Source organism: Octopus bimaculoides, chromosome 1 (genome assembly GCF_001194135.2).
Source record: "Octopus bimaculoides isolate UCB-OBI-ISO-001 chromosome 1, ASM119413v2, whole genome shotgun sequence".
NCBI lineage: Eukaryota > Metazoa > Mollusca > Cephalopoda > Octopoda > Octopodidae > Octopus > Octopus bimaculoides.
Window position 1 is genome coordinate 21,770,759 of NC_068981.1, and position 14,666 is coordinate 21,785,424.

General features: G+C 36.2%; 1 protein-coding gene across 1 annotated transcript in view; it reads left to right on the forward strand.

The window, feature by feature from the left end:
* Positions 1-14,398, forward strand: part of LOC106878512 (sushi, von Willebrand factor type A, EGF and pentraxin domain-containing protein 1) — a 104,528-nt gene extending 90,130 nt beyond the window's left edge. Inside the window, exons 2-9 of the mRNA XM_052974491.1 lie at positions 537-1,304; positions 1,964-2,113; positions 4,918-5,073; positions 5,203-5,421; positions 6,565-6,756; positions 7,919-8,110; positions 10,024-10,272; positions 14,142-14,398. Of these exons, the coding sequence (XP_052830451.1) occupies positions 566-1,304; positions 1,964-2,113; positions 4,918-5,073; positions 5,203-5,421; positions 6,565-6,756; positions 7,919-8,110; positions 10,024-10,272; positions 14,142-14,398 (2,154 nt within the window). The 5' untranslated portion in view covers positions 537-565. The remainder of the gene's footprint in view (positions 1-536; positions 1,305-1,963; positions 2,114-4,917; positions 5,074-5,202; positions 5,422-6,564; positions 6,757-7,918; positions 8,111-10,023; positions 10,273-14,141) is intronic.
* Positions 14,399-14,666: the final 268 nt, after the last annotated feature.

Genomic DNA, 14,666 nt, shown 5'->3' on the forward strand with positions numbered 1-14,666 from the left:
CGCTAAGAGCACCATCCAAGTGTGATCATTGCCAGAGCAGCTGACTGGCTTCTGTGCCAGTGGCATGTAAAAAGCACCATTTGAGCGTGATCATTACCAGTGTTGCCTAATAGGCACTTGTGCTGGTGGCACGTGAAAAAATATTCGAGCGAGGTCATTGCCAGTGCTGCTGGACTGGCTCCTGTGCAGGTGGCACGTAAAAACACCATTTGAGCGTGGCCGTTGCCAGTACCGCATGACTGGCCCTCATGCCAGTGGCACATAAATGCACCCTCTACACTCTTGGAGTGGTTGGCGTTAGGAAGGGCATCCAGCTGTAGAAACTCTGCTAGCTCAAATTGGAGCCTTGTGCAGCCATCTGGTTTGCCAGTCCTCAGTCAAATCGTCCAACCCATGCTAGCATGGAAGGCAGACGTTAAACGATGATGTTGTTGATGATGATGATGATATATATATATATATATATATATATATACATTATTTTTGATTTTGTAGTCAATTTATTAATTATGTTCTTTTCCTTTTGTACTCTTCAGGTTTGCAAAACCAAGTTACACATGTTAAAATGACAAGAATGCCTTCAAATAACTTAAACAAGTATCTATTTTTATATATTACATTATGTATAGCTGTTGTCTGTGTCCAGTGTCGGGAAACTGCAGATGAAGACATCGTTAAGAAAGGACGCGATGTCATCAATAATTTATACCGACGTTTTCCAGGAAAAGAAGTTGACCTTGTCTTTATACTTGACCGATCAGCCAGTATTCCCCCACAAGGCTGGAGTTCTATGATAACATTTATCCGTTCCATTCTTGAACATTTCTCAGTGACTGGAGAACATACAAGAGTTGCTGTTATAACATATGGTTCCCATGTTAGTTTGGAAATTAATGATTTAAATGAGAAACACACAACAAAATGTTCTTTAATGAAACAAATAAAACAAAGACTAGAAAAGAAAGTAATGGCAGGTTATACTGCCACCTATGATGCTTTGAAAAGAGCACAAAGCATTCTTTTAAACTCAAGGCGAAATGCCAAAAAGGCTGTTTTTGTCTTAACTGATGGAAAATCAAATGTTGGCCCAAATCCTGTGCGAGCTTCACTGGAAATCCGTTCCCTTCGTTGGAATAGCAAGTGGAATTCTACAGCCCATGGTCCTCAAGTTGAAATTTATGCATTTGGCATCAAAGATGCTAACTTACCTGAGTTGGAATACATTGCTTCACAACTGAAGAACCATACATTCTTCATTCCTGATTTTTCGACCTTCTCACTTCTTGCCAGACAGCTTCATAATGGTAAGTACATTTATATATGTAGGTGTATATTCACTAATATTCTAGCTCTCCCTCTCTCTCCACCTCTCACTGCCTTCTCCTTTCCTCTTTATTTCCATTCTCCTCATCCTTTTCTCTTTCTTCTTTTCTCTCTCTTTTGTCATTACTACAATACTCCAATTATTATCACTATGATGAGCTGACAAACTGTTTACTTCATGGTTATTTTGCCTCTCTTCCTTTTATCATCCCTACTCTGTCTCAGTTCCCAAACCAATCCTAAAACAGATCTGTTTTAGGATTTATTTTCAGATCTGTAAGTCTCTGTCGTCTCTTCAGATCTCAATCTGTAGAAATTTAAGATAAACATGAATTGCATTCATCTGATCCATGTGAAAGGGTCTTCTGCCACTTATTCTCTATCGGAAATTTAAACAGAAAAAAAAATTATTCTTATTCCTTTAAATTACAGTAATACTTTAATTAAATTTTACCGTTTTTGCTGTTTGTATCCTGGTTTTGGAATAGACACACTCATGTGTCTAAAGAGTTAGGGACAGGAAAGGTATCTAGTTGTACAATACTGTCACAGAAAATTTGTCCAGCTCGTGTTAGTATGGAAAAGCAAATATAAAATGAAGATGTGCATGAAAATGAGAAATTAAATTTTTTCATTTCAGGCAGCCAGAAAGAAATCTGGGAAGTTGCAAACAGGAATTTCTGTAGCGAAAAATGTTCTAAGAATGCTGTGTGTTCGTGTGGAACAAGGGTTGGTCAATACCAGTGCATCTGTAATGCTGGATATGAAGGTGATGGTATCACATGTAAATGTAAGTATTTTATCATATAATGAATATTTTAATTTCTTATCTTTATATTTTGTATTCTCCAGTCCTTACTATGGTATCAATCACTGTGGGTGTCACATCACTATCTTACTACTTCCATTGCTTGTTCTCTCCTAGTTACAAAGTTTATTACTGTCTTTATTGATAGCCAAAATGCACGAGAAAACTTCTACACAGTTACTTGCTACACTCAAAATTGCAGTAAAGTCTCTCTTGACTGACACCCTACCATCTTAGAGAAATATGGTGTGACTACATGATTAAGAAGTCTGCTTCAAAGCTATGTTTGTTTCAGATTCATTCTTATTGTATACCCCTAAGGCAAGTATCATCTAAGGAGTTAGGTTGACCAATGCTATATGAGTGAAATTCAGGAAATGGAAACTATGGATGTCGTGTGGAGCCAATATTCCTGTTGTTAGATGGTACATATAAATTGTTACCCTGTTTAACACACCATCAGGCCCTTGGGTACCTTTAGTGAAGCGTTTTTTGTTGTAAGCTTTGGAGCTAAGTCTCCAATCTGAAAATACTTTTTCTCTGGTTTTACGGACACTTCAAAAGGTCATTGGCACTGTTTTCCTTCTTTTGGTTGAAGTCACATGACATTAAAAAAAAAAAAAAGAATTACAGTAGACATTGCAAGCCCCGAAGTACAAAAGGATGTGATAGCCTTAGCTTAAATATTTTTGATCATAAAACTGTTTCACCAGGAGTGACTTGTGGCTAAACAGTAAGAAATAGAACTACATAGGTGTTTGTGCATGAGTGTGTGTGCATATGCATGTATGAATGAGTACATATGTGTGAATTTGTGTGTGTGTGTGTGTGTGTGTGTACATATGTGTGGGCAAAAAGCATCAATTTTATGAGTCAGTGAGTTACTGATGTCATAGTTGCATATATAGATAACATCCTGTTATTTTCCCTTTAAAGATAATACTGTATTTGTTGAGTGACATTTGACCATTACCATATTAGGCAAGTCATACAATCAAAAAGTGCTTTTCTTATTAGCTAAGTTATAGGAAATTATTATCTACAGTTCTTCCTTTTAATGAGTGGCTCTACATTGAACTTCTTAACCTTTTATACGTTCATACACTATACCAACCTTTAACTGTTGAAGTAAATCTGTCTCAATCCATTAGATTGGAGTTTATCCCACTTTCTAAGGCATTTAAACAACTGAGAATATTAGGGCTTTCCTCTGAACAAGAGCCTTGTCTGTTGCTTCTTTGACTCATAGCTGTAGCTGATACTTGTTTTAAGTGAATTGAAACAATGTGATATGAAGGGCTTTACTCAAGTAATCAACAAACCTCTTGATCTAAGGACCAAACTCACCACCTGATCCCTTGGTAATTGCATGACCTTGCCTCCAATACCTAAAGCCCTACAGCATACCTTCATTTTACTCTTGAAACCTGATATTAAATTATACAAACGGTAATAACTACAGTTCTAGAGAGGAATGTTTGTGGGGAAGTGTTTAGTACATGATTTTAGAGTTGAGAGAAATTAGAGACAGTAAGAAGAAGAGTAGTGAATGCATTATGTGATCCTTTGTAGAGATGGTCACAGTAATAAGCACGTTTGCTGGAGCCCACACAGTACATTCTGAGGTGGTTATTGGTGCATAAACATTTGATAGACATTCAAAGAGACACTTTTCCTTTTTTGGATGTCCGTATATATAGCTGAGCTATATTTCACATAAAATTATGCCTTATGTAATCATCATCATCATCATTTAACGTCTGTTTTCCATGCTGGCATGGGTTGGATGATTTTACTGGGTTGGCACACTGGAAGACTGCGCCAGGATCCAGTCTGATTTGGCATGGTTTTCTATGGCTGGATGCGCTTCCTAATGTCAACCACTCCGAGAGTGTAATGGGTGCCTTTACATGCCACCGGCACAACGATGATTTTGCTTGGCTTGATGGGTCTTCTTCTCAAGCATGATATAATGCCAAAGGTCTTGGTCATTGTCTTTGTGAGGCCCAACACTCAAAAGGAGCTTGACCATTTTGCTTCCTTGAGGCCCCAACACTTGAAAGGAACTCAGCCACCTTGTCTCCTTGAGGCCCAACACTGAAAAGGAACTCAGCCACTATCCTCCGTGAAGCCCAATACTCGAAAGGAGCTCACTCACTTTGCCTCCACGAGGCCCATTGATTTCAAATTTTGGTGCAAGGCCAGCAATTTTGGGGAGGTGGTATGATGATTACATCGACCCCATTGCTCAACTGGTACTTACTTTATCAACTCTGAAAGGATGAAAGGTAAAGTTGATCTTGGTGGTGTTTGAACTTAGAATGTAAGCATTTTCTCCAGTGTGCCAACAATTCTGCCACTTTGCTGTCTTTATGTCTTATGTAATACTGATTTCAAATTTTGGCATAAGGCCAGAAATTTTGGAGGCTGATAAAATAACTGCTACTTATTTTATTGACCCTGAAAAATAAAAGCAAATTTGACCTTGAACTTAGAATTTAAAGATGGATGAAATGCTGCTAAGCATTTTGTCTGATATCTTAACAATTGAGTCAGCTTGCAACCCTGATGCCTTATGCAATATTAGTAACTATTTGACATTAAAAAATTATCTAGCCCAAAAGAGGAAGCCTGACTATGTTATAAATGAGTAATGGAATTTATATATGTGTGTACTTTCAAATTTATTTTTGCCATGAATTAATTTTAATTGCTTCAATTGTAATTATAATAAACCTCCAAAGACAAATAATTCCCATTATTGGGTATTACCGTTTGTTTTGCAGTGTGTCCAAAAGGATTCTTCAAAAAATCATTAAGTCCTGGAAAATGTCAACCATGTCCTCACAATTCCACTACCTTCAAAGAAGGTGCTGAAATTATTACAGAATGTATTTGTCATCCAGCATACTACCGAGAAAGTCCAAATGATATCTGCAAATGTAAGTTCTTATGTATCACACTTCCGTCTTTTGATGTAAAATCAAATACACAAACCATTTTTACATTCATTGTGATTTTCTGTTGAAAGAAAATAGGTTCTAAATGTTGGTATTATTTTCTGATTTCAGTACATTATTGTGAGAAACTGGAAGATATCAAACATGGCTACAGTTTTCATGTTGAGGGAGCCATAAAAGATGAAGTACCAAACACAAATATTACTTGTAAAAACACTCCTAAAGATTCCTGCCATTATCAGTGTGATGTTGGTTACAGACTAGATTCTAATCCAGTGTTAATATGTGAACCCAATGGAACTTGGTCCGGTACAGTTCCAAAATGTAGAGGTAGGTGCAGATATTTGTTGTCTGCTTATAACTTTGAATTGTCATCCTATCTCGTATATGATCTGACTTTGATGGATTTTCATGGTGTGTGTAACTGTATATGTGTGTAGATACAGATATAGCCATGTTGTTAAGGAGATTGCTCTTTAAGCATGCAGTTCTTGGGTTGATTCCATTGCATGACACTTTGGACAAGTGTATTGTGCAAATCTATTGTAACCCTGTGAGTGAAATTTGATGGAAATTTGGTTGGCAGAAAACCCATTTTGTCATCATTTAAAGTCTGTTTTTCATGCTGGCAATAAAAAATTAAATAAATGACAAGGGAACAAGAAATTATGTAATGAAGTTCAATAGCTTAAAACATCTTCAGAAATCTAAAGTTTTGTATATTTGATTGGTTGACCTTGACAACACTGATAATATTGTCGTTGGTGTTGTTGTTGTTGTTTCACTTCAGGCTGTCCCAGCTTGAGTTACCTTAGAATCAAAGGCATTCTATTTGTGAATCCCACCTATTTGTATATCAAAGGTTAACTACATTACCCACTGTGTCATTTACTATGTAAGATGGTAGGAAGGTGACAGTGAGTTGGAGAATCATTAGACTATTGGAGAAAATGTCTGGCAGAATTTGTTCTTGATCTTTATAACCTAAGTTCAAATCTTATGGGGGCTAACTTTGGCTTTCAACTCTCTGGGGTTAATAGAAAAACCTATCAGTCATGTACTGGGATTGATGTAATCATCTCTCCCCCTCCTTGAAGTTCTGGTCCAGTGCCTCAGTAAGAAATTTCTAAGATAATGAGATGTGAATCAAGGGGAATGTGGCTGTTAATTCTTGCAGGTTAGGTGACCATGTAAAGGCAGTTTCCATGGCTAGTATTACTGACTATTTTATCAGAAAGTATGAGCAATGTGTGTGTTACAGATAATTAGTTGCAAAAACTGTAGTTGTTGTCACACCTCTAAAAATAAATATTGTTTATCGAGACTAAAACTTAAATCAATATAGCATAACAACAAATATATTGATCTAATAAAAATGTAAATCAACTATTTTAATATTTTTTTCTCTTATATGATTTCAACCATTTTGTAACCTTTTATTTCATATAAATTTATTTTCATTATTTCTCATAGTTGTTGATTGTAAAACATTGACTGAAATTGGTGAAGATGTTGAAAATGGAAACATTGAATATCCCAACAAGACCACTACATATGGCTCGTATGTAAAGGTAAGCTGCCGATCTGGTTGGCAAGCATTTGGAGACAAAATACGAAAGTGTAACAACCATGGTGTATGGTCTGGCACTCGTACCTGGTGTGTTGGTAAGTTATGCTTCTAATTAGCTTCATTTCTTCATCAACAGCTTTAATTTTTTTGTTGCATCTTGAGAGGTTTCCTTGCGCCAATAGTAAACATACATATTCGCTCAGTTTCACTTATTTTTATTAGTCAACTGGTTAACTGTTTAATCAATTTGCTAATTTATTGTTTGATTAATCATTCAGTCAATCAATCAAACATTGACATACCCTCTCTGCTCCATGTCTGGTCTCAAGAATTTTTCAAACATATCATTGATTTTCCTTCTCTTTTTATCACCTTGCAATGGTTTGAACCAAACAGAACAGTAGAATATCTCTATGTATTCTACAGGGTGTCCACAAGGTCTGGGTACATGGAGTAAATAAAATCATAACATAAACAATTGAATATAAGAAATAATAATTTCTTAAAGTTTGTGTTAATCTTCACGGAGGTACATGGAGTAAATAAAATCATAACATAAACAATCAAATATAAGAAATAATAATTTCTTAAAGTATGTGTTAATCCCCATGTACCCAGACTTTGTGGACACCCTGTAGTTCCGTGACATTTCATGTGTTATGTTTATGACTTCTTGTAAACTGTTTTATTTCACTTTTCCTAAATTTGGGAAGAATTCATACAAAATTCCCCACCTGAACCAAGGTAAACTTGTAGCTGCCTTCACTTTCAAACTTCTGTTAGTTCTACATCATCAAAGTCATCATTTTAACGTTCAATTTTCCATAGATTTCACAATGAAATATATATTTTTGGAAACAATGTAACGTGTAGAGGCATGTGGACTAGTGGTTAGGCTGTTGCACTCACAATCATAAGATTGTGGTTTCAATTCTTGGATTGAGCAATGTGCTGTGTTCTTGAGAAAAAATACTTCATTTCATATTGCTCCTGCCCACTCAACTGTAAATGCATTCCATCAATAGCTGGGAAGTTAACTCTGTGACGGACTGGTGTCCCATTCAGCCTTATGAGTCCTTAGAATGCAAGACAGACCCTAACTTAATAATGAAATTATCAATTTTATTCCTACTACAGGTCTGACTGATCATGATAATAATATCGATTCTTCATGTAAATATTGTACTGTAACAATATTTTCTAATAAATGTCATAAACTTCTTAAATTTCATTTGAATTGTTTGTATACTTTTTCAGAAGCAAAATGTAAGCCTTTATCGTCTATTAATGGAGGTTCACTTAAACCTCATGACTGTTCCAAAAGAAATAGCAACCCAGGAGCAATATGCAGATATACGTGTAAAAGGGGATACAAATTAATTGGACCTTCTCAGAGGAAATGTGGTAATCATGGAGAATGGAATGACACCAAAGAAACTGAATGCATTGGTAAGATTGTCTTGTAATCATTTCCCTTTTGCATAAATTGTTAATAAGGCTCAGATATGGCTGAGTGGATATAGAATTCACTTTGTTATCTTATGGCCTTGAGTTCTATCTCACAGCATGTCACCTTGGAAAAGTGTCTTCTCCAGCAGCAGCCCTTTTATGACCAATGTCTTGTGAATAATATAAATACTAGCTGGCCCTGTGCCATCAAAAATAACAGCTAATTGAAGTGTTTTACATATAAATATGGATGGTAAATCCAATTAATACACTTGTCAATGTTATCTAGTGGTTGTCTTTTGAGATGGTTGTCTAGTGGTTGACATTGATCATCGTTTGTTACTGAAAGAACGCTGGTTCACGCATGCAAACATTCATATACTTCCCTTGTACATGCGCACACATACAGACATATACTCACACAGAGACGAAATGCTGTAACTTTCATGATCTAGTCCAGCAATTTCATACTTCTGTTATAACTTCTATCTAAAGCGTCTCTTTTACCCTTGCAGTAGTAGCTGACTATAATGCTGCTACACCAGTCACTGAAGATGACACCTTTCTGCATAATTTGATTAATTATATGGGTGACTATACCATATGAAGCTAAGTACTATATGATAGAGTAAATACACAAATTTCTTAATAGAAAAGAGCACAAAATAATCTGTGAACTGTTTCCTGGTCTGTTTTTCTGCTATTTTAGCTACTGGTTCACTTGAACATTGCTGGTGAAGAATATACTATAAACGATTAAATATATAATGACTGCTGCCAGATGTAAGAAGGCCACTTCACAAACATGTTAAACTATTAATGTTTATGGTTTTATGAAAAAATGATGTAAAGGTTAAAAGATCACGAAGCAATTTTCTGTTTACTATTACTAAACTATATTTTTTTTACATTGTCCTAATTAAGTTGCATTGAAATTGCCAGCATGATCTCAATAAGATCCACTGCATTTTAGATGCAAGCATGGCTGTGTGGTTCAGAAGCTTATTTTGCAACCATGTGATTTCAGGTTCAATCCCACTGCGTGGCACCTTGGCCAAGTGTCTACAACTATATCCTCAAACTGACCAATACTTTGTGAGGCAGTCTGGTAGACAGAAACCATGTGAAAGCCCATCATATATATAAAAGTGTGTGTGTGTGTGTGCGTGTGCGTGTGTATGCATGAATGTGTGTGCATGTGTATGTGTGTGAATATGTGTACACATATGTGTGTGTGTGTCTTTGTGTTTGTCCCCACCATCTCTTGACAACTGGTTTTGGTTTGCTTATGTCCCATTAACTTAGCAGTTTAGCAAAATCATCATCATCATCATCATCGTCGTTTACCGTCTGCTTTCCATGCTAGCATGGGTTGGACGATTTGAGTGAGGACTGATGGTCCAGGTGGCGACACCAGGCTCCAATTTGATTTGGCAGAGTTTCTACAGCTGGATGTCCTACAGCTGGATGTCCAACCACTCCGAGAGTGTAGTGGGTGTTTTACATGCCACCGGCATGAGGGCCAGTTAGGTGGTACTGGCGACAGCCATGCTTGAAATGGTGTATTTTACGTGCCACCTGCACAGGAGTCAGTCCAGCGGCACTGGCAACGATCTCGCTCGAAAATAGACCAATAAAATAAGTTCCAAACTTTTAAAAAATAAATACTGGGGTCGATTTGTTCAACTAAACCCTTCAAAGTGGTGCTTCAAGATGGCTGCAATCCAATGACTGAAACATGTAAAAAATAAAAAAATAAAATGGATAACAACTTAGAACTATTTGGAGATGTTAGGGTTTAAAATGTCATGAATCCTTCTGCTTCTTCATCTAAAGAGGGAAAATAGGGAGCAAAGAAATGAATTAATACCTTTTGCATGAAATAATAATATTTCTGTTGTTTATTTCTTCAGATGTTGAACTTCCAAAATTTAAGTGCCCAGCAGACATGACCGTTCCTGCAAGAAACCAGGGTTATGCTATTGTCCATATAAATACCGCAAACCTTGAAATGAGCGACAATTCTGAATATGTAAAATTAACATACAGTGGCCTTACTGAAAATCCTGCAAAACTTAAACTGGGCTTCCACCAAATTGAATTCGTTGCCAAAGATAGAGCTGGAAATAAAGTTACCTGTATACAGCGTATACATGTTCTACGTAAGTCTTATATATCCATAGAACTTTTACCTACTAATACCTTTTTGTAAAACATGAAATATTTTCTGGACATTTCTACATCTTCTTGCTCTTCACTTATACAAGTATTATAGCTGATAATGGGTGGTAGTGTTACATTTGAGGTACTGCTAAGAGTGTGTTAGGGTGTTATTAAGGTGGCATTGTTACAGTATTAGGTGGTGATTTCATAGAAGCTAATATTTCAATCAGGAAATAATACACCTGTGATTCTTAAGGAGGGATAAGATGAATTAACTCTTGCACATCAAATAAATTTTGGCACAAATATTTCTTTGTCCCTTAAGCTTTGAATGATATTCCAGACTCTATTAGTAAAAAATTTCAACTGATGTAGGAAGAAATTGTGGTGTATGCGAGTGATTAGTAGTAAACGGCTTACCTCATCTTCCTTCCACCGCACGAGCCTGTCCTGTGGTATCCTGTCCTCGCGCCTGGCCTGATCCGAAGAACGCTAGAAATAGCAGCTTCCTATCCCTCACCTGGACGATCGCCTCACATATCTTCGCGTTGCAATGACCCTGCTCGAAAAGAGCATGAAATCCCAATCATGGCTCCCTCCACCCCTCTTCCTCTTCCGGTCAGCTCCCAGTTCCGGTCAGCTCCCAGTTCCGGTCAGCTCCCAGTTCCGGTCAGCTCCCAGTTCCGGTCAGCTCTCAGTTCCGGTCAGCTCCCAGTTCCGGTCAGTTCCCAGTTCCGGTCAGCTCCTGGTTCCAGTCAGCGGTCAACTCCCCAGTCGCTGACGTCATACCAAAGAAATGACACAAATGGTGCTAGGTGTAGTTTTTGAATAATGAAAGAAATTAAACCAGTTTGTTTCCCTATGTGATGTCATTGTTTAATTAATATCATTATACTATGTTTTATATGCTGATTTATGCTATTTAACTTGGCTGCTAAGTTACTGTCAGGGCTTTTGTATTCAGTTCAATAAAGTTTCTGCAAGTATGGCTTTACTTGGACAAACATTGTATGGCATAACAATTATATTATTATTTATATCATTTATTATATTGATGTTTATGTTATCAGTTATATTGGTGGTTATATTGATAGCTATATTATTGCTGTGAAGACATGTAGCTGTGTGGTAATTACAAAATTAGGATTATTAATAAGCATTAAATGATTACAGCATGGAAGACACATGGTAGCCATTCAAAAACACACAAAACTGTTAACTTCACTATAACATTTGTTATTTGATATCAAAATTTGTGTTGCACCAACTGCAACCTGATCTTTGATGCAGTTTGATGCCAAATAATAGGTGTTTAACTGAAGTTAACAATGTTTCTGTGTTTTTGAATGACTAACAACTTCCACACTGTAAATGTTTTAGTTTCAACATGCAGTCCTGGATCGAATCACTTTCCTGGCAAGTCCACCTTTAAAATATAAATATTGGTTTCAAATTTTGGTACAAGGCCAGCAATTGTAGGGGGGGGATGCAAGTTGATTACACCAACTCCAGTGCTTAACTGGCACTTATTTTATTGAACATGAAAAGATAAAAGGTAAAGTTGATCTCGGCTGCATTTGAACTTGGAATATAAATTCGAAGAAAAGCTGCTGAACATCTTTGCCAGTGCAATAATGATTCTGCCAGCTTGCTGCCCTTTGAAACATAATATTGGTTTTAAATTTTGGCACAAGGCCAGCAACTTTGTGAGGGGAGGGGTAAGTTGATTACATTAACCCCAGTACTCAGCTGGTACTTACTTTATTGACCCTGAAAGGATGAAAAGTAATGTCAAATTCCACAGAATTTTAACCTTTGAAATATAATATTAAATATGAGACAAAATACTGACTATCTTTAAACACGTGCTAAGTAACAAATAGCCATGTATCTTAGAACAATTCCATCAAAGTTTAGGACGTTTTACTTTTATTATCAATAATGTTTCTTTTCAGCCATCTTTTCCTTCAGCTTACAATAAGTTTTTTAAACAAACCCCGACATTTAATTTGCATTTATTTTCAGGGCTATGTTGTTGAATAAACTGAGACTATGTTGCCATTCAGCAGTTTTATTATCAAACTATCCTCCTTTTTGTTTTTTTAATAAGAGAACAATTCAGCTTGACTAGCAGAGAAAAAATAAATGTAGTGAGGAAAGAGATGATCTTGATAAGAACTGACTGACTGTATGAGAAAAAACAAACTGTGAAAGTTTCTCAAGTAGAGGTCTACGTTGCACTGTAGCAGGCTGAGAATGAAATACCACAACAGCCTTCTTTAATACTAGTTGGGTTACTATATTTCACTGAGATTGTATCAATTCACAAAAAGTTTAAAGAAAATAACATTATTTTATCAAAATAACTGACACATTTAACTGGTAGAAAGTAAATGGTTTTAGCTTCAGTTGATTTATATGTAACTTTATTTTTGCTATCATCTCAGCTGAGAGATAATTAAATAATTATAGATTGTATCTACTAATGTTACAATAGTTATCAGAGATAAAGTGTTGATATCATTGTTATTGCTATTGTTGAGTAATAGTGTTGTGCTGATAATCTTCTTTTGTAGAGTCTACTTTTGTTGAAATTTTGTTACATACAGACAGCAATATCAAATAGAAGCAACCCCAAATGTTCTGAACTACGAGTGTGTAAGTTTAGGTCAAACTTCAGCTCTTGTTCACCGCTTTAATTTTGTTAGTCCCATTTTATGAAAGAGCAGTCTATCTGAAGATTTTCAGCTTGAATCCTGTTGTCTCAATTTTAAAGTTGGTATGGAGTTCATTGACAAAGGCTTGGCTTCTATGTTGATGAGGTGGAGTAGATGGGGTGAAGAATGAAAAATTCCCTTGAATGTGTAGTTGATTTTAGTCTCAAACTGGATTAGAAGAGAAGCTCAGTAGTGAAATATTTGCAGTTAATGGACAATCCTAAAAATGATCTAATCATAAAAGCACAGAAACAAAGAAGAATATTGTTTTTAAAATTTTAATAGATAATTTGCTGTTAATTCCACTAATGTACTTGAGTTTGTCGCCAAGAACTTGATTGTATCTGCTGAAATGAACAGATCTATAGTTTTGGTGAGCAGAAGTTTCTTCATTGCTAGATGCTACTATTAAGTATTGTTATTGAAACTAGAGCAGAATTTAAACTCAGGATGTTAGGTAATAAACTTGATCAATTTTAGGAAACACCACAGTATATGAATACTTAACTGTTTTGTTACTATTTCCCCAACTGTGCACAGTTTCTCTTCTTTATCCCAAATCATTATACCAGATCTGTTGTGCTTACATTTTATTGAGGTCTTCACTGGTACATTCCACCAGTATTCCTTTTTATTATGAGTGGCTATGGCTTCTACCATATTGTGGGTTTTTATTTCTTTGCTCTTGGGGTTATCCTTCAGACGGATTTCATTATAGAGCGTATGTATGTATGTATGTATGTATGCATGCATGTATGTATGTATGTATGTATGTATGTATGAAGCAGGTTAAGGAGGGGATCGACACTTTTGAGAGAGCACGTATCCAGCATGAAGAACTTAAGCGAGCTGCGCGAAAGCGCACGGCTCGTATAGTGAATGGGGAAAGCTTAATCTGCAATGTTTGCAGTTATATATGCCTGTCAAAAGCAGGGCTCATTAGCCACCAACAGAGCCGCAAATACAAAATATAAGTTAGTCCTAGAGCGCACAATGTTCCTGAAGGTCGGCAATGGTCTTCCTCGGTCATGAGTGGACGGCCATCATGCATGTATGTATGTATGTATGTATAAAAAAAGACAAATAACCGCCATTTCAGTATCCTCTTCTCCCCAAATTAAATGAATTTCTTCTATTTTATTTATTTGCAGAAGAAACAATCAGAATGAAGTTTTGTCCTTCAAATATAAACATTACCATTGAATCTGAATTCCAAGTTCCAGTCACCTGGCCAGAACCAGTGTTTCTAGACAAGGACGATAAACCTGTTGAATACTACTGTTCCCATCCAAACGGGTCAAAGTTTATCGTTGGTCACTACAATAATATCTGTGCACCTGTAAAAGATTACGGCCAGAATGTTAAATGTATATTTTCAATTACTTTAGGAAGTAGGTATTTTATCTAAATGATCGGTTTATTTTGTAGAATATCATCATCATCATCTTCATCACCATCACCATCACCATCATCATCATCATCATCATCATCATCATCATCATCTTCATCACCATCGTCATCACCATCATCATCATCATCATCATCATCATCATCATCATCTTCATCACCATCATCATCACCATCATCATCATAATCATCATCATCATCATCATCATCATCATCATCATCATCACCATCATCATCACCATCACCATCATCATCATCACCATCATCAT